This window comes from Centrocercus urophasianus, unplaced genomic scaffold, assembly GCF_019232065.1.
Source record: "Centrocercus urophasianus isolate 14NV4802_14NV808 unplaced genomic scaffold, USGS_Curo_1.0 seq_14, whole genome shotgun sequence".
In the NCBI taxonomy this organism is placed as follows: Eukaryota; Metazoa; Chordata; class Aves; order Galliformes; family Phasianidae; genus Centrocercus; species Centrocercus urophasianus.
In genome coordinates, this window is record NW_024884586.1 from 8,466,257 (window position 1) to 8,489,704 (window position 23,448).

The window sequence follows — 23,448 nt, forward strand, 5'->3', positions numbered from 1 at the left end:
ATGTGAAATTGTCCTTTCATTCATCTTTTCTGAGTGTCACAAATGATTCACTCCTTTAACTGTCTACCCAACACAGGGTAGACTTCTGGAGTTTTCAGCTTCAGTGGAAGCTGCATAAGATTGCTATAGAAGCAAGAAGTTTTTGTCCCCTCCTGCATGTAAAGAAAGCATACCTCCATCCCTGTGTTGGGAGTTGAGGGAGCAGTAGTGTTGACCAAGGTCATTTAGAGATGGGGGAGATGTTCTCAGAACTACCAGTGGGACAGCTGTGTTCTGAAAGAAGAGTTTGAAGAGCTTGCAAGCCAGTATTTTCTTTGAAGGCAAAAGTTATTCAGAGTCCCATAGCAGTTTTGAGAAGATGATTCAACGTGCTGAAGTCTCTCTTAACTTGCTGAGCATGTTCTTGTTTTCTTCCTGTTTTCTTTCAAAATCATGAGGATGCTCAGCAATGCAGGAGAAAGGATATGCATGGAAGTATATTTACCAGTGCATATACCAAATACATGTACTTCATGTTGCAAAGCACTCTTTAAAAAAAAAAAAAGAAAAAAGACAGGTGATCTATTCAAAATCCTGTCCCTCAAATTATAGGTAATCCTTCATTATGCAGATGTGTTTGTTATTGTCTATATTGCTTGCTCAGTGTCTACCAGGAAGAAAATCTAATATGCTGCTAAAACTACTAGGTGCAAAGGCAGTACAGAATGTTGAAGCCTGCCTTACCCTGCTTCTGTGTGCTCACTGTGCACACTTTCTTAGTGTGGGCTTTATTAGCCTTCTGACTTACTGCTAAGTCTACCTGTGCTGTTTTAATTCAAGAAGATCTTCTGTAAGTAGGTTGTTTGGAACTTTAGCTGTGACCACAGTGCAGTATACTTAACCTGAAATATGTCCAGTTTAAAAGTCTTCTTTGAAATCTTGGTTAAGAGCTCTTCAACAACTTTTGTTGGTTTGACAGTAGCCAGAAAGCATGGACTAGAGTGCAGAAGAAAACAAAAAGGCATTATTTTGAACAGATCTTGACAACTAGTACGAAGGCTGTTGTCAAGTCCTGTAGAATTTGTAGCAACTGAGATTAAGTGGCTGTGTTTAGCAGAACATGCAGGTCAGCAGTTTAAGACTTCTTGCAAAATTGCTCTTTATGTTATGAAGGTACCAGTCATCAGATGTGCTGAATGACGTTTTTTTAATCTTATCACTTGATTTTTTTTCCTTTTCCTTATAATCAAAGTAAGATTACTGGTGATGACAAATCATTTCCCAGCTCTTTCTTACTTTCTTTTTAAATCAAACTATTTCGCACAATTTAAAAGAGTACTCGGAGTTTAATGTTGTTGTTTTCTTTTTGAGGCCTGTTGCTTTTGAAAATGGCTGCTTATAAAAACTGTTGTCTTCCCCCAGACACTGCATTCTGATAAGAATGTGCAGGACCGGGGACTCGTAGTTACAGATCCAAAGGCAAAGGACATCATATTGGAACACAGAAGCTACTGCTCTAAGAAGACGAAAGAAAGACACTTCTCAGGAGATGTTCTGGGATATATTACTCCTGTGAGTTAATAAATCAAATAAAATTGGTGCTTTGAACGAACGTGCAGTGGTCTGTACTAATCTTGCCTCTTGCATCCTTGCTATAAAAATATTTTGGTAGTATTTGGAACTTCTAGTCTGCAGTCAGATATTCAGAGGATTATTCAAGAGCTGCCTTGAGATTCAGGTGGTCTCAAACTCATGTTCTCCTATCCATCTCTTGTAGGATATCTAGGTCATACTGTTTTTCTCACCAGTAAAACAGTTTGTTGTTGTTGTTGTTCTTGAATGAGCCATGTAAAGTTGCAGTATTTTCAGATGAGGAATACTACTAAGTATCCTTATATTATGCAGCTACCAACTTGAACCTTCTATATAAATAGTAAAAATTTTATCCTGCTGTCAAGCTGTTATCTTGTTATTCAGTCTTACTGTTCAAAGCATCTTCTCTTGAATAATAAATGTTACTTCCTTTTGTTTAGAGAATGCCTCTTGTTTTGTTTTTTGCACTGCTCAGAACAGAAATAGGTTCCCTATGAACTTCCAGCTTTCTCAAGTTGTGTTGAACATAAGTGCAGACATGTACAGTCAAATCTCTGTTGAATCTAAATGCTAATTCCTCCAGTTTAGTTGAATTTGCATAAACTGAACATTGGCATTCATGTAGCTATGAAAGTGTTATAAATGCTTTATTACTTAAGCAAAAATAAAGCTACAGAAGGTTTTCTGAAACTAGCAGAGATTTAGCAAGTGATTACATTTGTGGTAAAGAGTTTTTATTGATCAAAATCAAAGTGGTCTGTATGTCTTGCTTGTCATCTCTCACTTTTCTTTCTCTCCTTTCTTTTGCAAGTGGAACAGCCACGGCTATGACATTGCCAAAATATTTGGAAATAAATTTACATTAATCTCACCAGTCTGGTTACAAGTGAGAAGGAGAGGGAAGGAGAGGTTCCAGTTCACCGGGCTCCACGATGTAGATAAAGGTTTGATTTCCTTTTTATTTGAATATGGATTACAAATAGGATCACTGTTCTTTTTGCAAACTGGTGGGTAGTTAATACACACACGTGCATTTTTCACACTGCCTCTCACTGTGAAGTAATTTCATCCACTAGTTTTAGAAAGATTTTTACACAATGAACTTTTCTGTTCTCATTTGCTTCCACAAATACACGTAGTTTCTGTCCAGATAATAAGTAGAAAGACAGCAGGCTATCTACAAAGCCCCCTTTAAAAAAGGAAAAGACAAAGAATCTTTACAGATAGAAAAAGTCCTTTGTGTTTGCACTGTGCAGTTATTTATCTGTTTTTATTCCTTCTGCCCTTGCAAAAAAAAACCCATACAAATAAACTTAGAACGCCTGTGAGTGAGTTTGTTCTGGGAGTGAAATATGAATTTAATCTGAAGAGAATTTTCTCCACTGTCAAAGAACTTGCAGCAGATTCAGAATTTATATAGTATGCTCTTACTAAATAATTAGTTTGGTTTTGAACTTGATTGAAACATGTCTGTAAAATGCCATTTTAAAGAGCTCTAAAGATTGTTTTTACCATGTTAGTGCCTACTAACAAGTTAATTCTAATGCAGTGACTACTGGGAGGGAGTGGATGGGACACTAGGAAATACCAACTGAATTTAAAAAAAGTAACCAGACTTAAAAACCCAGCTAACTTAAAAAAGAAATGAAAATTCATATTCTTCCCAGGACTACACAACTGCTGTGGTCAGTAAGCAGTGAGATGTTTTCCATGATGAAGCAGAACTATAAGCAACAAGGAGAAGGGGCTGAGAAGGACTCTTACAAGATTGTTGTAAATGTGAGTTATGCTGTGGTGGAGGTGAATAGCTTCAATTTTTGTGACTCAGAGGCTGCTTCCTCTGCATTGCTTATGAGCCAGTAGTCTGCAGCAGGGAGACTGGTATAATTAAACTTTGCTACATTAGTTGAAGAGTGCTTCAAAATTTGTTGTCCTTGTCAATACATTTATGTTTTAAGAGCTGTTTTCTTGGTAATGTTTGACAGGCTGGATGAAAGATGTCAGAAAAAATTCCAAAAACATCAAAATAGGTGAGCCTATATTTTATGTGTTGTTTTTGTCAATTTTCTTTTGCTGCTAGCAGAGCAAGAGACAACTGTGTTCCATGTGTATTGAAGAGAAGGGAGATTAGCATAGCCCTATGAAATGAGGTGTCTGAAAAGAAAATTATAAGCAGTTAAACTGCAGATAAGTAAGCAACTGAAGTGTAGATTCTGTTGGTGCCTGAATGTTTTACCTTGGTGTCTTTTCTCTTAAATCCATGGCCACTGGGTCCTCTTTGGAAGGGTACTCTGCATTTAACATGATGTGCTTACCTGAGGAGTAATCTTGAAACTTGTTACTCGGGGATTCCACTCTTTTTATAAAGGAGAAAAGGAATCCAAATCTGAGCCAGTAGTCAGTCTTTTCCTGCACTGCTTGCTTCTGCCCTTGAAGCAGAGACCTCAAGGGATCTGCCACAATGTGTCTGTAGGGAAAAATGGCAAACATTGCTACAGTGATAAAACTGTGCTAAACTTCTTAATTTTGTCTGGAACAAGAATGAGTTGAGGCCGTGAAACTAGTAAAACTCTTCTTGCTTCACAAGGTTGTATGAAACATGAAACAGGTAGAAAAATTGAATGCTCAGTGAGCTATTCTAAATTACTTCAGCTGCCAGGTGGTAAAACCCCTGAAATCTCTCTTGACTCTTCTAAAAACCTTGATAGTTAAAAAGGGCTTAGACATAGTTTTGTATGGCATTTCCACCACGCATGATTTTCAGCTGTTCCCACAGCAGTTTTCATCACTCTTGTCTGACTACATTTTTAACATCTTAAATGTGTTGTTGGTGGAGGGGGAAAAAAGGGGTGAGAAGTACCCTCAAGCACTGATTTTTTTTTCCAAAATTAGGATTTGTCATAGGCTCTTGAAAGGAGCAAAAAAAGCTGAATATGGGGCTGAATTAGACTAAATTAGAGTTTGAGGTGAACTTTTCTACCTTGCTATTCACGTGTTAGAAGAGAGGCACAACTTACAGAAGGATTGCTGTTTCATTTTGGTGTTCTTTTAAGACCTTCCTAAGTGGAACTTCAGTTGTCAGTTGAACGCATCTTTTCTTAAAACTGGCATCAGTTAGCTATAAATTAATGTCTGAGTTACCATAAAACAAAGAAGAATGTTCTATGGTGTCAACTTTTCTGTGCTGATAAAGTTAGAGTAAAAAAACACAACAGTCCAAGTGATGAGATACATTGTTTGGTGATTTACCTGCTGGTATGTTCTGTAGTATTATATTTCTGTTTTTGCAGAAATGTTGCAATGTAGATAGTAATTTGTTAAATTTTCGTTACTGATTGACTTCTTTGCTTGATAGTGCCTAGAATTTTGTTTGATGGCTGGACTTACCAGGACTTTGAGAGTGTTTTTGGCAGTGAAGATGAGATAGAAGAGCTTTCACAGAGTATGGTTCTACTAGCCAAGGTAAAAGACTTCAACAATGCTTGACATGTTTGTGTGACATGGTTTCTGGTTCCTTTTATGAAATATATTTTCTCATTTCCAGTTTTCATCCTTCAAAATAAAGTTCTGTTTGAAATATGAATGAGGCACAAATCTTAACTGTATATTCTAGAATGTGTCCAATTCCTACATGTATGAAATACAGCAATAAGTAAATACAGTTAACTGAAAGCCTGAAGTGAAATTACTTAAGTCTGATTATCCTAAACTTGTTATCATTGGCAGTTGCACACTTCCACCTGTTGTAAACTCTAATTGATAAAACCCATTCCAGCCAGCTGATGTGCAGAATAATATCAAAGCGGTAATGGAGAGTTAATAAACTTCTCATGAAGGTCACCTAGTGAACAGAGTGATTTCTTTAACTACTTAAAAAAAAAAAAATAACAACGACAAAACAGCCAGAAACTGTTATTACAGTTATTGTGTTGGGTTTTTTTGAGGGGCTGCAAAACAATCTTGGGTACAATGAGTGCTGTTTTCTGTATTACACAAATATGTTCAGGCTTCAGTGTACTAGACATAATGAGTCACTTTTAATATCAAGAATAGCTTGCCAGATATCATTTACTGCATAATTTTGTTCAGGTCTGATAAAACAGTTAAGAGTCCAGGGAGAGAAAAAGAGGGTTTCCTTTAAGGAACAGTTACTGTTTGCTAAGACTTCCTCTGGATCCCCTCAGCTTAATGCTTTGGAACAATGCTTCTAGGACTGGACAGACTGCACCTAGAGACATTCAACTTAGTGGCTGTTTTGTGAAAACCTGCCTAATTACTGTCAGAATAAGAATACTCTCCCTTGCTGTAAGATGTAAATAAATCTGCATTCTAGAGGAAAATGGATGAAGAGGTGAACTGAATACTTTCTTAAAATTTATAACTGCCACATCAATTTTAGATCCTCTGTAACAATTAACCTCTTATGGAATGGGTGCTCAAGTCCGGCGATATCCTTGATCACAGTAAACAAACTTCCATAAGAAAGATTAATTTTGGAGATGTTTGGAATAATGACTTTTCCACTTTAGTATTTACATGTTTAGAGTCAATGGCTCATGACTTTTTTTCCCAATATACATGTAAATGTGTTTCAATTGATTTGCTTAACAACCATATTTCATTAATGGCTGCATTTTTCCCAATGGTTTATCCTGTGAGAGTAAAAGTCAGTCATGCATAACTAATAGGTTTTCTACTTTTGAATTTTAGTTACACAATTTGTGCTTCACTTTGACTTCTTCATGAAATAATGCATTTGAGATGAAATTGCTGTAAGAATATGAAGCATGCTCGATCTGTAATACTGCTAGAGCAGCTGAACTGATTGTGTGCTTCAATATTGCATTATCTCTGCAAGCATAATGAATAAGCGTGGTGATGAAGTGTATATTGTTGTCAATTTCTTTTTTTAGAATGAAAATTTTGATGGCTTTGTAGTTGAAGTTTGGAGTCAGCTAGGAAATCAAAAGCAAAAGTAAGTATAAGTCTTTAGGATACAATTATAAGAATTGCCTCTTTTACAGTATCTTCTGAAAGTTTAATTAGTCCATGTTGACTTGAATTTGTCATTTTCTATAAATAAATACACTTAACTCTTGTTCCACTTGTCTTAAAACTGTTCTACGTGAACTCAAAGGCTACGTATTAATATTCATTAGCAATGGGTGGAATTAGCAGACCACATCAACTTTTTAAATTTCAGTTGTGCAAGATGTTACTGTTGAACAAGGATGAAGAGAGTACCTCAACTGTACTGTGTGCTCATGTGCTGGCATTGGCCTTTATGGTCACACTGACTGGTATGTGTTACTGGATAAATAGCACTGACTTTCAGTTAATTAGGAAATCTTCCTGGATTTCATATTAAGGTCTTTTGAATGTGCTGAAATTAGAATGAAAATCCCCAACCTGAAGCAAACCTATGGAGAAACTGGCTTTCAGTTTTTGCAGGCACAACAGTTTTAGAACTTTAGAGTAGCTGATCTACATATTCAACGTCTTTTAGTTATTGCTAAACAGGAATAGGAAGAGAAGGTGATTCTCAAGGAGCAGAACGGTGAGTGCCTCATGTGTTCTGAGTCAGTAATGTTTGATTAGACATGGCTGCAAACAAGCAAGACTTCAAAATTGTCCTAGCCAGAAGTCTGAAAGTGTATGTTTGGCAGAAAAACCTGAGTATAAATAAAGGTTATAAACTATTTCTTTTTTTGTCTCTTCAACACCAGTTTGGATTTAAGTGCTTAGCTGTAAACCCACTCGTGTGTTTACCCACCACTGCCCTAGATGTGGTTGAGGCGATTAAGTTGCAGAATGTCTCTGAGAAGCCAAGCAGTGACAAGCATTCTGAATAAATGCTTTTACTTTCATATCTATTAATTTGCCTTTGAATAGCAGAGTAGAATTAGTCCTGATAAATCAGTAAGCATGGGCTACCCACCCTTTGCTTTGCTCATCCCTGCTAGGAAGGGGTAGAGCCATGACATCTTCAGCCCACAGAGTGGCAGTATTGCAGCATGATTCATACATGATCCGTGTCTGCTTTTCCAAAGCGATAAACATCAGTATAAAGCATATTCTTAACAGTAGAAGAGCTGGGGACAATTGATGGGAACGTATCAACACAGAAATGACCCTTTAACCTTCAGACGTGTAAAGCCATAATAGAATAGAAATTATTTGTGCTCCATATGAGGTACTGATATTAACTGTTAGGTAGATAGTGTAGGCTTTCCTGATTCAGATCAGTATTTCTATGAGATACCTTTTTTTTTTTTTTTTTTTTTTTTTTTTTTCTTCCTTTTCCTTTTACTAGCTGAACCTGAACTTTAGTGGAATTCAAGAAGCCTGATAACATCCTTACATCATTTGCTCTACCCATTGCATCTTTGTATAAGTAGGTAACAGTAACAGTGCTAGCATTACACAAGGTTTCTGAAGCCTGCAAGGTCTCTCACCAGCATCACTGAGAACCTGTAATTACTGAGGATTTTTAAGAACAAGCAAATTTATCTACTTTCCTTTCAGCTCTTTGCATATTTCTAGAAAGATCTTGGGTTTTTTTTGGTTTTCACTCCAACATCAGAAACAGATGAGATTTCCTCCTGCAAGGAATAAATAGTTGCATAAGAAGAACTTTCAGTTTCCTGTTTATCCTAGCTGGTACTCCAGAAGAAGTGAAATAGTGTGGTCTGAGGCCCACTGTATCTTCTCTTTACATATTCTTAAGCAGAGCTAGCTTAATCCGTGTTTGTTTTCAAGACTAAGAATGTAGTAATTGTAATGATTCTTATTTAGGGTTAGGATTGCTTTTTTTCCTGCTCCATAATGCTCAGCAGAGGTGAAGTCTTAACTTATACCAGTCCTTCATGCTATTTTCTTTTATATAACATTAATTTGTTAACTTACTGTGTAAATTTTGCGGAAGAGAAAGAATTATGTGCCTAAATGTGGCTGCCTGGCTTTATGTTAAAAAATGTAATCAACTTAATTTATGGCTGTTTGCTTTGAGTATGAGGGCCCTGGATGCCTTGAAACTTAGCCAACAATTCTGCATACATGCTTTGTATACCCCTGGCTGTAAATAAATGGCATTAGATTCTTATATTCAGGTGCTGAAATACCATCTATTCTATCTGAAGAACTTGAATTGTATTGAGATATGTGTGGACCTACGCTGCAGGAGCCTAACACTGATCAGTTCAGGCTCATGTAGAAGTCCAATACAGATGCTTTGAGGTACCCTCTGTAGGTACCTACTTCTTTTCTGTGGTTTGCAAGAATAGAAGCTCCTGATTACTGATATAAGACAAATTGTGAGATAGATGACTGAAACTAACTGATGCTCTTTTCTCTCATGCTGACAATTATTGCATAATGAAAAAGTACTCAGCTTCCTGTCTTTGATTCTAACACATAGGAAATGAGTTTCTAAACAAAAACTTAAATCAGCTGAAATGTCTTGTGCAATTAATACCTCAATTCTAACACATTTTACTGTCCCTTACAGTTCAAACCCGCTTCTTAATTTATTTATTTTTTTAAATCTAAAAGTTCATTGATTGATTTTACAACAGAATATTCCAAGTTATTTAAACCGTGGCATTTCAAGTTAGAAATGCATGTGGTGGAAATTGTGAACTAAACAGGAAAACTTCTGCTTCCTCAGTTTTAATTATAACAGTCAGACAGGACAATGTCTCTTTTGCTAATATTATGCATGGATTTATTTTTATTTTTTTCCCCAGACACCTGTGGGCACATTCATGCCTTTTTCACCAGAATGTGATAGTATATGTGAAGGTGTACATGTTATTCTGCTTTGTCTGGCATTAGCTGACAGATGGCACTGCCATCACAGAGGATCAATCTGAAAAACACAATTTTTTTTTTCACCCACCGCATGCTGCAGGCACTTGGCATCATGCAGAAGATGACCTTCAGACATCTTATTAATGTTGGTAGGAGTATAGGAGCAAAAACCTCTTCTGGCACTTCTATCCTTCATGTTAGTCCCTGAAAAATTAATCTATTAATCAAAGATTTGCCATAATTCACTCCAGTTTTCTGGTATTAACTAGGCAATGAAATGGCACAAAAGAGCAATTTCTTCTTGAAGTAGACAGCTTTATTCTGTCCAATTTTCTTGACAAGGCATAAATTTCAGGGAGCACTGACTATTAACTTACAAAAGAAAGTGGCAGAAGTTGGAAAGTTGGAGAGTTCTGAAGGGTCATGTAACTGAAGACAAGAATGTAGCAGTATCTTCTGCAGTGCCTTTCAGACAGCCTGACAGCCCGCTTTTATGCACTGAAGAGAACTGTTACAAGATGTCCCAAACACAATGGACTGACAGTGTTGGAAAAAGTGAGTCCTGAAAAAATAACTCTTTCTCAGACGTTGGATGAAGGAAATTTGCATACTTTGTAAGGGAAAAAATACTTTGAAATTGGGAACATTAAAAAAAAAAAAAAACAAAAAAAAAAACCAACAAAAAACAAAGCAACCAACCTTCCAAAAAGCAGTGATAATAGAAGGCCTAATAGCATAGGATTGAAGTAGATCTTAATTAGCTCATGATGGTCTTAAAGCTGCCAGTGTCTTAGTTACTACTATGAAGTAAAATTTGACAAGTGTGTAGTCTCTGGTAGATATTTAACGTGGACTTTTCAGAAAGAGTGATTCTATTCCTAATTACCCTCATTACCTCATTATAGTTTTTAAAATGTCAACAGTCCTCACAAAATTACCAGTGACAATGTGGGAAAAGATTGTGGTAGCACACTGGAAAGCACTGCGAGGGCACAGCAAAGTCTTAGTTTGTAGCACACAATCAAAGAGCATTCTGTTATTGCTGTTTAGGGGAGGAGGCAAGAGTGCACATTTGGTCTATATAATCTATCTTGGCTGACAAATAGAAGTTAACCAAAAGGAAGTCTTCAGCCATAACCATTAATCCTATTTGATCTGCAGTAGAGATCTCAGGGCCGAGACCTGGCTTGACAGGTTAGTGAGTAGATGTTCACCTAGGTTTCTTGAGTAATAATCTGCAGTTATCCTGATACACTTTCACTCCCTGATCTGGCCCAAGTTGAAGCTAACATATATACTTTTTTTTCTGGCCAAGGCTATATTGTTTAGATTTGTTTGGGGGAGAGGAAGTGGAAGCTATTTGGATAGGGTTAGTTTTTTAGTTTATTGTGCTTTCTACAAAATAAAACAGCAGTTCAAACTTTCTATTGGTCCTATATCAGGCCACCAATCTCTGTCCTTCATTTACAGTTGCAGGATTTCTATATGCCAGGGTTGCCTACACTGTATGCCTTTCCAATTTAGTCAAAAAATATTTTGTGCAGTTCAGAGGTCATACAAGTTAACAGAGGCATTCAGAAAGAGAAGAGAGATCCTGCTGATGAAGTGATGGCACAGGATAATCTCAATACCAGAGGAACTGATTTCAATCAAGTTTATTTTGTAAGTAGCTTCTCTGACATCTAATAAAGGGTACATTCATACTACTTCAAGTATAATTTGTTAAAAGGTCACTTAGCCATGAGACAAAAATCTGTAGGAAAAAGGGCTTAGCTAGTTTTAAGACTGATTATAGTTTTCAGTAAGACTGCAGTAAGACTGTGTCATGTGGGGGTTGTGATACATATGGTGGGAGTCAAGAAGAGTCTGTTTAGTTTAGCATTGTAATTTTTTTAATGCTTTCTCTGGAAAAGAATTCCTCCATGCTTAATTGGTTTGTCTGAATAGTGACACTCTTAATACGGAATGCATATTGTGAAGAATGGAACGTAAAGCTGTTACTTCTCAGTAGAAGAATGCTGCAGGTAGACTAAATGCTGATTCCTATAACTTTGTGTCTCCACTGCATGGGAGTTGTTTGGCACAGCCAACTCTCAGATTGTAAATGCAAAATACTGATTATATTGGGAAAGTTATAAAACTTCTTGTTGTTAGAATCTAAGAGTAATGGTTTTTTTATAGGATTTCATCTGGCATTAAGTTGTTTCTTAAACTGTTTCAGTGCAAATAAAACTTCTTAATTATTTTGAATAGCGTCTATACTGTGCAAGTCAAGCATCTTTACCGTGATAGATGATTAAATGGAAGATCAGTGATTTTAGAACAATATCTTTGGGATGATAATACCTTGATGGGGACTGCAGTACTGGAAGTAGTCTGTGAAAGTTCTGGTCTAATCCAGTTTGATAAATAAGTGGAGCAAACAACTTAAATGACCTCCAGTGTATAGCCTGCTCTAATACTTGCCACCTGCTGGAATGGGTTGTGAAGTTGCTTTTTACTCAGTTCAAGTTTAAGCATAGCCCTAAACAGGTCTAGAATTCACTGCTGATATCCTTCTGTCTGCATTTTTGGATCTCTGCTGGCAGGTAATTATAGAAGTTGGTGTTTTCAGGAATGAAATGACTTGGAAGCACACAGGATGGCCTTATTTATGGCATGAATTGAATGTCTCATTGGACTCTTTAGATAAAAGTAACTTAAATTTTCTTGTTTTCCTAGTCTCTTTTGAAGGATTTGCTATTTACATCACCTTTTGAAAGAAAGATCTCAAAATAGATTATGTGAAGAAAATTTTGGAGCTTATTTTCCTATTGAAATTAGGATGTGGAGATCAACTTTTGAGAAAAGTCTTTAATGCATATAGGAGATGATAATTCCAGAAATGGCATTTCCAGGCATTTATTTTGTGGCTATACAGTAAAATGTTGGGAAACAAATCTACTAAAAAACCACTTGAAACAGCAACAGAAATGTTTCTAAAAGCAGGCCTCATAAATACACCTTGAAGATTGCACATCTTGCTGGGAAAACCTCTATGAATTCTCAGACTTTTCTGTAATAGCACAGAGTTAACTCGAACCTATGCAACAATTGCTTGTTTCAGAACAGTATTTGGTTCTTCCATTGATTCATCCTTTTTATTGAATAGGACTCTAAGGAGTAGCCTGCTCTGATAGCATATATCATATTTACATGCTAACAATGAATAATTGTATTAAAATAAAACATTTTATCCCTAAAGTGATCACTGGCTACAATAAAATTAAGACTACCTCCAGCAGGTCAGTGTTTTTAATCTCATAAGGAGGTAAATCTTTGATTCATCTTTGTTGTTTTTTTTTTTTTTTCCCCCCAAATGCTAAAATCATCCACTAGAAATTGCATTTGGATCTCTTGACTGCTGCATCTTTTAATAATTTCTGCTGTTACTGGTAATCTTGCTTTTGTCAACCAGTAACACTAGTTTTCTGTCTGTCCCTATAACAGTATGTTTATATTTCAGGGAGTTGATACACTTGCTCATTCACCTTTCTGAAGCTCTGCATGAAGCACAACTAAAACTCATACTAGTCATTCCTCCAGCAGTTGCAGCAGGGTGAGTATTCCTATGCAGGCAGCATGTTGCAGACAAGAAATACTTTGTTATTTCATACACTGTAAAACTGAAAGCTTTATTTGTAGCTGTGCTACTTAAATGAGTAAGAAATTCTTTGAGTTTGATTGCTTGATTCATGTTGCACTGAATAGTCTTAGTACTATATGTGAGCATAAATACATCATAACTTTTGAAATCAAAATAAGTTGCAGGGGGACTTCCTGTTATGGTGTTAACCCCATAATGTCTAGTGAAAACTTCCAGGAGAACAAGAGCAAAGCAGTTGTGGAGTTTAATAACTTGTTGCCAAGGAGTGAAAAGAATTGTCACAAAAATAGCACATAAAAAAGGCTTACTGAGCCCCTGGGCATAATTTCACCTATGATAGATAATGCTCGTCTTTAATCAAGTAAGATTGGACTCTTCTTCTATAATAGGGTTGTGTCTTTTCTAAAAAGATTTGGTTTGACTTAGTTGTTCACATGTACAGAAAATGAATTTAGCAATTCTAAATAGTGTCTTCTTACTAATTATTGTGTTTATTTGTGCAGTGATTTGTATCCAATAGGTGTGCCAGTGGATATGGATGTGCTCTTCGATGCACTAGCAGTATTCAGTTCATATCTTTCAGCGTTTATAGCAGAGAGATTTACTTTCTATGTTTAGATTTGTTGGCAGGAAAAAAAGCAAGAAAAACCAAGAACAATGAAATCAAAACATACCTGGAAAATGAGAATATAATTTCAATATATGCAAAAAGAATTTGAATCCTCTTTATATTTTTACACTTTTAAGAAAAGATACTACATTGTCTTCAAGACACATATAATAAAGCTGTGATTTTTTTTCTCCAGTTTGTACATCTCTAGTAGTACTATTTCTGGGAAGCCATTGGAAATGCATATTTCTGTGTTTTAGGAGATTTACATCTCACCCTTCCAGGTTTCACGTAATCAATCAGTGATTATATCCGTGTGAGAGTAAGCAGATAGAACTGAAGCCATGTAGGTGGAAGGTGATTCATGATGTCAGCAGAGTGACAGAACTGCAGTCATTTCAAACTGAAGCATAGGCTATGCTAATGTCACAAAGCTTTTTCAGCAGGAGGTTTGCCTGCTACGAACAGAACTACTTGGTAACATTTGTTCATTTTTTGATACTTTTTCATGTAAAAAAATGCATGGCATCCTTGCATTGTGAGCGTAGTTATATGTTGCCCTACTATGTAGAAGCGCTTATGGTATGCAATAGCATTACAAGGACATATTGCAAGGAAAGCATTATCTCATAGATAACTGTGACAATATGGGTACTGTACTCCAATATCTCTTTCCTTGTTCCTCAAATTATGGGTCCCTGTAATGAGAGTCTCTGTTATACCATAGATAAGCCAAGTGTAGAAGTGTACATTGCAGTCTCTCAACTCTGAATAAGGAGTACCAAATCCCTGTTAGTTGTTTAAGATGGGCCTTTTCATTGTTTAAGGTGAGGTTTTTGTCACATACTGCAGGGTGACAAAGCATGACCCATTGTAGAGTCTTGCATACACAGAAAGTAGTTCAGAGTGCTACAAACGGTTCTGCTAACTGTAGAATAGGCATCAGATCAGACACATACATTGATTCTACGTCACTTTTGTTCTCTATCTCCGAATTTTACCTGATGGAATGCTATCTCCTTGTGGTTGTGCAATTCTTTTTGGCTTACTGAGCTTGACTTGCTGATAATGGTAACTGGGAAAGGCTGATAATATTTGCATAGTCAGCAGTAAGAGATTTTTCTTCCCACATTTCCTTTTTTCTTCAACCAGCAGCCTTGCATGTGCGCATGAAAGTCCAGTAGCATGAGTTAGTCTTACATGGAGAGCTATTGTTAGGCAATTTTAGGTGAGTTATGAGACCACAAAAAAAAAAAAAAAAAAAAAACTGATCACATCTGATTTCTCTTACTGTGAACCATGTAATTTCATGAACAGGCTCTCACAGTGATACTGCTTTATGACAGCACAGTTTTGGGGGAAGGGGGGGAGTTGTTGGACAAGTTTCTGAATTTCTTGTAGACTGCCTTAATCTTTCTGAGTGTTTACTTTCAAGTTGCCAAAAAGGCTGACAAAAATGGAATGCCTGAACAAGCTTGTAAATGCCTTGGGTATTCTGCAGCTGGCCTTTTCTCTGCAATGATCTCAGGAAATGTTTTATTGAGTTTTGTGGGGAGGTCACCCAGCACTAAGGGGGAACTAAGCACTTCTGTCTACCAGGATCTGTACAGAGCTTAAATGCTGCCTATTGAAAATATTTAGACAATGTGTAGTCAGTGACTAAAAATATCACACTGTTCTGAGAGCCATTCAGATTGCCACTATAATTCTGATGACATTTCAGCTGTCGGTTAGTGATATAACCCCCTCCAAACCAAGTCCTGACTATAGGATACATGTTCCTTGCCTACACAGGAAAGCAAGCTCCAATGTGATACCCACCTGTTATTTCATTCTTCAGTAGCTAGATGAAATCTGAGTGCAGTTAATTGAGTTGATTGTCTCAAAGTATGATTGAGGGTTTTTAAAATTCTTTAAAATTTTTGAATATTATCTGAAATTATTTTTTCACTGTTACATGGTACAAATATTTTATACCTTTCAAATAAAGCAGCTGATGTAATGTAAAAATCCCTTTCCTTCCACATGCTGCTGCCTACCAGTTTTTCAAGGGCAAAGAGGAATAAATTATCTGTTAATATTATAACAAAAGCAAACAAGATTAATTCCGTGTGAATTGGTGAAGCAGTCAGTCAAAGCCCTCTGTTTCTACCTCAGTGCTAGTGTTCATGTTGTACTGTGTGAGACAGTCTTCAGAACAATACTGTGTTTCTAGGTCACTGTGGCATTAAGAGAATAGATTCAAGTCTCTGAAAACACCAGACTCTGTATACTGTGTATTGCCTCCCCCCCCTCCCCCCCATATGGTTTATATGGTTTGTTCCCCATTCTTTTCCATGCTCTGTATTTTCTCCTGTCTTTCCTGCTTCAGAATATGCAGCTTATAATTCTGAGGCTGTTTGGTGTGTGGCAACACACAAAACCTTGTCATGCACCAAATCCAATTCAGGCCAAGAAAAGTCCTGACACTATACTCTTGCTAGATCACTGAAGTATTTATAGGACAACAGTCCTGCATGTGATATTTCTTTTTCTTTGTTGCATCATGTAAGTCTGCAACCTCTTCTAAACAGCACAGTAGAATGAGGAGGTGGTAGAAATTATAGCATTTACATAGAACGTTGAGGATATTAGAAAAGGGAGCTTTTGATCAGGATGAGGCATTACATGTTGCAGTTAGATAGAGCTACTGGGCAGCTGCGTTGTTCCTTATTATCTTAGTTGTTTTTGTGTGGCTTTTGAGAGCCATTTGTGTAGCTAGTAAAATGGGATCCTCAGGAAGGTAGGCTTTCTCTGTCAAGAAAAGGTTGATGGGTCATTCAGGTTGCTTCATAATATAAAAGTTTAGAAACTTCGTAATCCATTGATGGCTTTACTGTGAAAATGAAAGCTTTTTACTATTGAGAAGGTTCTAGAAACTGAATGACTGTTTTGGTTATTACCCAATGAAGCACTGGCACAGATCTCAGTAAACTGAAGAGCGATACGCTTTGTACTGAATCATTATACCATAGTAACAACTTCAGTGCTTCTTTAGAAATACAGACGCAGAAACCAAGTTAGGAAAAACCAATCCCTGCTCATGAGAACTTTTGCAACATTAAGAAACCGTTAACAGTCATTCTTGGGATTTTTCTGGAACACCATGGGGTCATGTAACATAACAGAAAGCATAGCAACAACAGCAGAGCAGCAAGGTCCTAGGCTACTACAGCAAATAAAGACTTGCTCAAATGCAACAGTCATAGACACAGAATTAAAGGAGAGAAATTGCTTACCTTCAAAAGACTTCAGATAGGCAGGGATCTCCAGCAAGATACTCCTTACCTCCACTGCCAACCCTTAAATGAGCTCTGGGAAGGGGTGGATCCTGGCTCCACTCCTTCCGGTCACTCAGGTGCATTGCATACACCTGAGCTCCCCTAGGATGGTCCTCCCTTCCCACCAGGTCCTCAATCACTGGTTCAGGTTATGACTTAGCATTTCTGCTGCAGGTAGTACACCTTACTGTCACATGAACATTCAAGGGTGATAACAGAAATACTTCGAGATTCTCCTGCCGTGGTTAAATCAAAAATAATGAGAAAGAACTAGGTCTTCTCTCCTGCCTGTCACTTATTCTAATCTTTCATGCTGCTGTCTTATGATTTGCATTTCATACTGGTATTTCCTTTTTAAAGCAATTTTCTGTTCCTGTTAATTGTAACGTTACAGATAAAGCAAAGGAGAACACTTAAAACCTTTTTTCTGAAACGCTTTATCAATCACTTGATCAGAAAAATGCATTTAAAATGCTAATGCATGCAGAGGTAAAATTTAAGTAACTGCTGCTAATAGTGGTTACAATGAGGTGCATTCACTTCCTTTGGCATTTGGGAGCATGTGGAAACAGCACAAACCTGAAGATAACTGCTCACTATGAAACCTATTACTATTACCAGATTCATTTTCATACCCAGAATGACATACGTCTGTTCTGTTTAAATACAGTCACAGTCTAACTTTTGTAGATCCTAAAGCAGGAGTGGAAGCTGCTGTAAGCTCTCTGCATTCGTGTTTTGTTTTGGCCAAGATTTTCTGTCAGTAACTGTATCTTTTCATGCTGCTTAGCAGTCTAACACTGCGCTGAGGTTTGGACCTCCTGTAGCTATTGCCACTCCTGTAGCTGTGCTGAATATTGACAGGCTAGGGGGTTCACAGTTCCAAAACCTTTGTGAATTGGGATTCAGGGCTGCCCTGCTAGAGATGGGAAGAGCTGTCTATCCAAGGTGCAGTTTTTGACCTGGAACATATATTACACTCCTGCTCCTTGATGGCTTTGTTCTGTAAAGGGGTAGTAAAGTATTTCTGTTTCCCTGCACTTGAAAATAACAGTCATGGATTATATGAGAGGATTGAAAGTTCTCGTTCCTCTAAACAAGTTTGTTTCTTTATGTATTCCCAGTGTTTTTGGGATATATTCATAAACCTCTATGCAGGAGAATCACAGAATCGTAGAACTGTAGAGGCTGGAAGGGACCTCCAGAGATCACCAAGTCCAACTCCCCTGCAAAGTAGGCCCCCTACAGCAGGTTGCACAGGAAAGCATGCAGGCGGGTCTTGGATATCTCCAGAGAAGGAGAATCCACAACCTCTCTGGGCAGCCCATCCAGCACTCTGTTACCCTTACCATGGAGAAGTTCCTTTGCATATTGGTAGCAGAACTTCCTATGCTCCAGTTTATGGCCGTTTCCCCTTGTCGTGTCTCCACAGACCGCTGAAAAGGGAATAGATCAGTCACGTTCTGTTAGATTAATATTGTTATGTAGGACATCTACCTTGGTCTTCCATTCTTGTCCTTGTACTGTGGTAACTAGAAGAAACACTTCAACTTCTTGGGTAGACAGGAAGTCAAAAACACATCCATCATTTATGGAAACATCCTAAAATATGTACAATCCACAGTTGCTTTAAAGCTTATAAATATGTTGGATTTAATGATAAATGTAAGAAGAATCTTGATTTTATTTTTTCTGCCTTTACTTTTTAGACAGTAGCTGTGCGTGGAAATCCTGATTTACAGGATAAGAAAGCTTCTACTGAAATGTGCTTCCCATTGTGTATTGAATATCTTATTTTTTGTCTCTTGATTTGAATTTTAAGACTTACACAGGGTTGAAGCATCCTTTAATGCATCTATATCCTTTATTTGTTGGAGTCACTGTAGACTGTTAACCAAAAAGACAGCAAAAGGCATGGAAATAAGTACCATCAAGAATCAAATAATATCTCTGAGTTCAGCAGCTGGCAAAGGACTGATAAAGGAGACGTGGAATATCCTACCCAGCTGGGATCCTAGGAGCTGAAACATTATTTCTTTTGTGTTCTACCCTGATTAAAATTTAAAGAGAGTGCATAGTTAAATGTAAGCAGTTTATTTAGGAATTTGTAATTTATACTCCTTTGATATGCATTAAGATCAAAGCAGTCTGGCAGCAAACACTATCTGAAAAGAGACACTTTTAAGAGCTAAAAATATCAATTTGCTTCAGGAAAAACTGTCTGGAAAATGCATCGTTGTGCATGAGATCACTTGTATGGTGCAGGAAGAAAACATATTGGGTCATTTGTTTAATTTTTTGGATGCGGTTTTTGCAAGCAACTTAAACTAAGAGATCCACTGTCTGATGCTTGCTTGCATAACAAAGTATCCTGTAAAGCCTTTGACTTTTGGTTTGCTTTCGAAATGTTGCGAACTACAGGAAATCCTCACAAGAGGGGGAAAACAGCGGACATTTCATCTATCTGTATAGAGCATTTAAAAATGCATCTGTTTACGGCACTGTCCAGAGAAAGTTATACTAGTATAAACAGTGAAATGTCAATGCATGTAGAGGCTGATGGGGAGGCAGGAATCCAACAAGCTTTGCTGTCACAGAGGGCTACCTCAGCATCAAACACAATCAGATGGCTCACGTTTCCATCCACTGGATGTCCAAGAAGTGCATCATATTTGCAAGAGAAAAAGCAGAAAACAAAGCTGTGATGGACACTGTTTGTGTGTAGATATCATGCAGCAACTATCGTTGGGATGAGTCTTGTTGTGTGCCTCTGAGAAAAGGTGCTATGGCTGTTGTGTTATGTAAATGGTTGCTTGTGCAGATGGTTTGCTGAAGACTTCCAGCCTGTCTTATAACAGATTATCTCAAAATGTTAGAGCGTGTTACTGCTTTTAGCATGTATGGATGTGGAAGCAGGTAGAAATTAAATGAGCACTGTATTTAAAACAGCAAGGTGTGGGCAGATAAGTTTTGCTCTTGATCACTGAATAATTGGTGATGAAGGGTAACTCTGTTTGCGCTGACTAATCCTGGCCTCAGTAAAATTCCTGCCTTAAAAAATTCTGAACATGATATTATATAGGCTTTTATTACTAATCACAGAATCATAGAATGGCCTGGTTTGAAAAGGACCACAGTGATCCTCTAGGTTCAACCCCCCTGCTATCTGCCAACCAGCAGACCAGGCTGCCCAGAGCCACATCCAGCCTGGCCTTGAATGCCTCCAGGGATGGGGCATCCACAGCCTCCTTGGGCAACCTGTTCCAGTGCATCACCACCCTCTCTGTGAAAATAGTATTGCAAGCCTCTTCAAATATTGTAGCTGTGCAGGAAGAAGCTACTTTTTATGTTGTAGTCTGGTTTCTGATTTGCTAGTGGTACTAATGTTTCCTTTTTCTGCCTCTATTTTTCTATTTTTGGGGCTAGTTTGTTTGCTGTGTTGTTAGTTTTTTTGTTTTGTTTCAAGTAGGAACCGGTGTTTTAAAAAAGCACATAAATATAGGTATTAGCTGGAGGTTAAATATGTCATTACAAGGGAAATATGAATGAGACTTGATATTTGGCTGCACTTGTCTTCTTAAGACTGCAAATCACAGAGATTGAGTTATTTTCTTTGCTTCTCTAAACTTTATAATACTTCAGGAATGCTTTTTCACTGAAAAAAAAAAAAAAAAAAAATTATAAGAGGCTTTGAATTTGAATAGCAACCTTTGCCTTTTGCAATTAGTGAATTTAATCTGATTGGATGGTTACATAGTTTGTTCAGGCTCAGCAACCCCTTCAGTAACACTCCTTTTTTGTTTCTGCACTGAGTAAAGGCAGGCAAAAGGTCTGAGAATCCTCAGATAGCATGTTGTCCTCATAGGCATTCTGAAATTAAAATGCAATCAGGACATCTCTAGCGTTTATAGTTTATTACAGATTTAAGACACAGCGTAACAGTGTTAAGGATCAGCTTTGTGGATGTTAAGTCATAAAAAGCTGTTATTCCTGCTGAAAAGTGTGTGAAATAACTCTGTATTTACAGATTGTTGACTTTCCTCAGAGTTTTATTGTCTGATGAAGTAGGAGCCTGTGAACAAAGCAGCAATAAAAATAGTATTGGCTTCATCACAAATTTCATAATATAACACCGTGTTCTTTACTTACATATAGGTGCTTTGAATAAGCTGTTTATGTTCTACATGATGGGTATTCTTTTACAAATCCTATCCTTAGGTTGCAAGGCAGTGGCTGCTCCTTGAATAGGAGATCATTTTTTCCCTTGAAGTTGTGTAGAATCTCTAAGTGAAGAGTAAAATCTGAAATAAATGCAAGAAACCCTTTGATTTGCTTTACATACCATTGACAGCTTTATTTTTCTTTATAAAGAAAGATTACATTTAAGATAGTGAGAACTTGTTTTGTCATGTTCCGAGGGTAGGATGGAGCTGCATTTTTGCACCGGTCATTTTATTGCTGTTAAGAGTTCACACTTAGTGTTAGGGTGTGTTAAACTAGTGGTTGCTACTGTTGTTTGTGCTTGGAGTTTCAAATGTATCAGTCCTGCTTAGAGTACATGGAATACAATTTTAAGAACAGATTGATTCAATTGTTTAAGAAGCCTGAAGGAACACAAGGTGGCTTTATGCATTGGTCTTTCTATCAAGTCCAACTTGGTAATATTAAATAGCAGCATACAAAATAGCCTCTGTTCTTACCTGTATCTTAATAACATGCTTACCAGTACAAATCAGAGGTGATTGAGCAGTCCTTGCGGAATGTGGTATATGGGATAATTACTTTTCATTTTGAGATGATTGGCACAGAGATGTCAGGGTGACGAAAGGTAAATATTACACTTCCCAGTGCTGGGAAGTCTCGTGGAAAACTGTTTGGGAGTACTGTGTTTATTGGAAGATTTAGAAAAATGGAGTGATTAGAGGAAAGAAAGAAAAAATGCTAAAAAATAGATAATGTCTCATTTGAGGAGAGCTTGGAGGACACTGCAAGGAGGAAAGGAAGAGCAACACCTTTATTAATGTATTTGGGTGACAGAGTAAGTGCCCCCTAAGTGCCTGTTGTGCAGAAGAGTACAAGGAAGGAGAGCTGAGCCACTGGGAGAAGAAGGAGAGAGTACACTCTGTAACCTCCTTCCTCTGTCCCAGGAACAAAGGAAGCACAAATACAGCTTTCCCTTGTTTCCTTTGAGCTGTGAGTTGCTCCTTGTGCAGGCTGTGTACCTGAGACTCAAGCTAACCTTAGTCTTTGTTAGTAGGTGCCTTTTGAAAACTTTCATTGTTAAGCCTTCCTACTAAAGTTTGAGGCAAGCCAAAAATCTGAAGAAGTTTTTCTTTTAGTTAAGATTAAAAAAGGTAGGTGGGGAATATAACAGAAAAGGAATGAAGGGAGCTGAAGGCTTTGGCATTCTGTTCTTAGATTGAGACTTTATAGGCATGTGTTCATCCTCAAATAAAATTTTTAACCTGAATCAAAATACCGGACAAACATTTCCAAAACAATGTCAAGAACACTGAAGATGGTCGTACTGTTAAATTTAGAGCCTGATACAGATTTCATTACTTATCTAAAACTGACACAGCATTCATATGACAGAACAGTCTCTAAGAGAAAACATGTCTGTTTTATTCCTGCTCTGAGCAATTTGCCACATTCATATGTGAAACACAGAATCTCTGTGTGTTTCTGCTTCTCTTCAATTCTCAGCTGTGTCCCAACCATAATTTTTAACTGCTGCTTCTTGCTGTGGTTGATCTCTTTTAATGAAAACGAATTGGAAATCATAGCACTTTTTACATTGCAAACAGTCTGAAGTTTTAAAATTTGATAACTGATTTGGATTATGCCAAGGCCAAGTGTTGTTCACACTACACTTTTTAAAAGCAATGAGAAGTTGCTTGCTGTGGGTATTTTTGTTTTATATATGCATTATGAGATGAGGGACTTCCAGAAAAACTGAAAGTATCTCAAAAGACATTACTTCATAGCTGTACTTAGACTAGAGAGATTATAGAGCCCTGACAGTGCTTCACTGTGATTCAGCAATTTTCCTCTTTTTCTGACTTAAAGTATTTTGATTTAAGGCATCAAAGAGAATGTATTTTACGTTCAAATGGCATGTTGTATTGTTTTGATAATCTTTGTTATAGTGTACTCATCGTTCCAGAAACTAGATCTGTTGACATTCCTGAAAAGAGTCGGGAAGAATGATTCTGGACTGGTTTAGCTTTGTTTGTTTTTTTTTTTTTTTCAGTAGGGATTGAAGGAGTTTTGGCAGCATTGATTCTAAATTCCTGTTTCTTTGTAATGGGAAGACAAACTGTGTCTGGTAGCTTTGAAACAGCATTCTTTTTTCTTAGGGTGTTGGGGAGAAAGCAGTTGGTGCAGGTTCCTATTACATCTCATGGTGTTAAGGCAGCATTATTCCAAGATAGTTAGTAACTGTAAGTATTCAGTCTTTTTTTCCAAAGAAACTTATTAGAAATCCTTCC

The 23,448-nt window shown here is 37.2% G+C and overlaps 1 protein-coding gene across 5 annotated transcripts in view; it reads left to right on the plus strand.

The window, feature by feature from the left end:
• The window catches only part of CHID1 (chitinase domain containing 1), a 127,187-nt gene that overhangs the window by 3,691 nt on the left and 100,048 nt on the right, over window positions 1-23,448 (plus strand). For all 5 annotated transcript variants that reach the window (XR_006168093.1, XM_042814259.1, XM_042814262.1 and 2 more), the window contains exons 3-8: window positions 1,402-1,551; window positions 2,384-2,516; window positions 3,558-3,602; window positions 4,928-5,034; window positions 6,486-6,547; window positions 12,887-12,979. Coding sequence is in view for 4 of the 5 variants with exons in the window: in XM_042814259.1 (XP_042670193.1) it covers window positions 1,402-1,551; window positions 2,384-2,516; window positions 3,558-3,602; window positions 4,928-5,034; window positions 6,486-6,547; window positions 12,887-12,979 (590 nt within the window). In the remaining variant the exon portion in view is untranslated. The remainder of the gene's footprint in view (window positions 1-1,401; window positions 1,552-2,383; window positions 2,517-3,557; window positions 3,603-4,927; window positions 5,035-6,485; window positions 6,548-12,886; window positions 12,980-23,448) is intronic.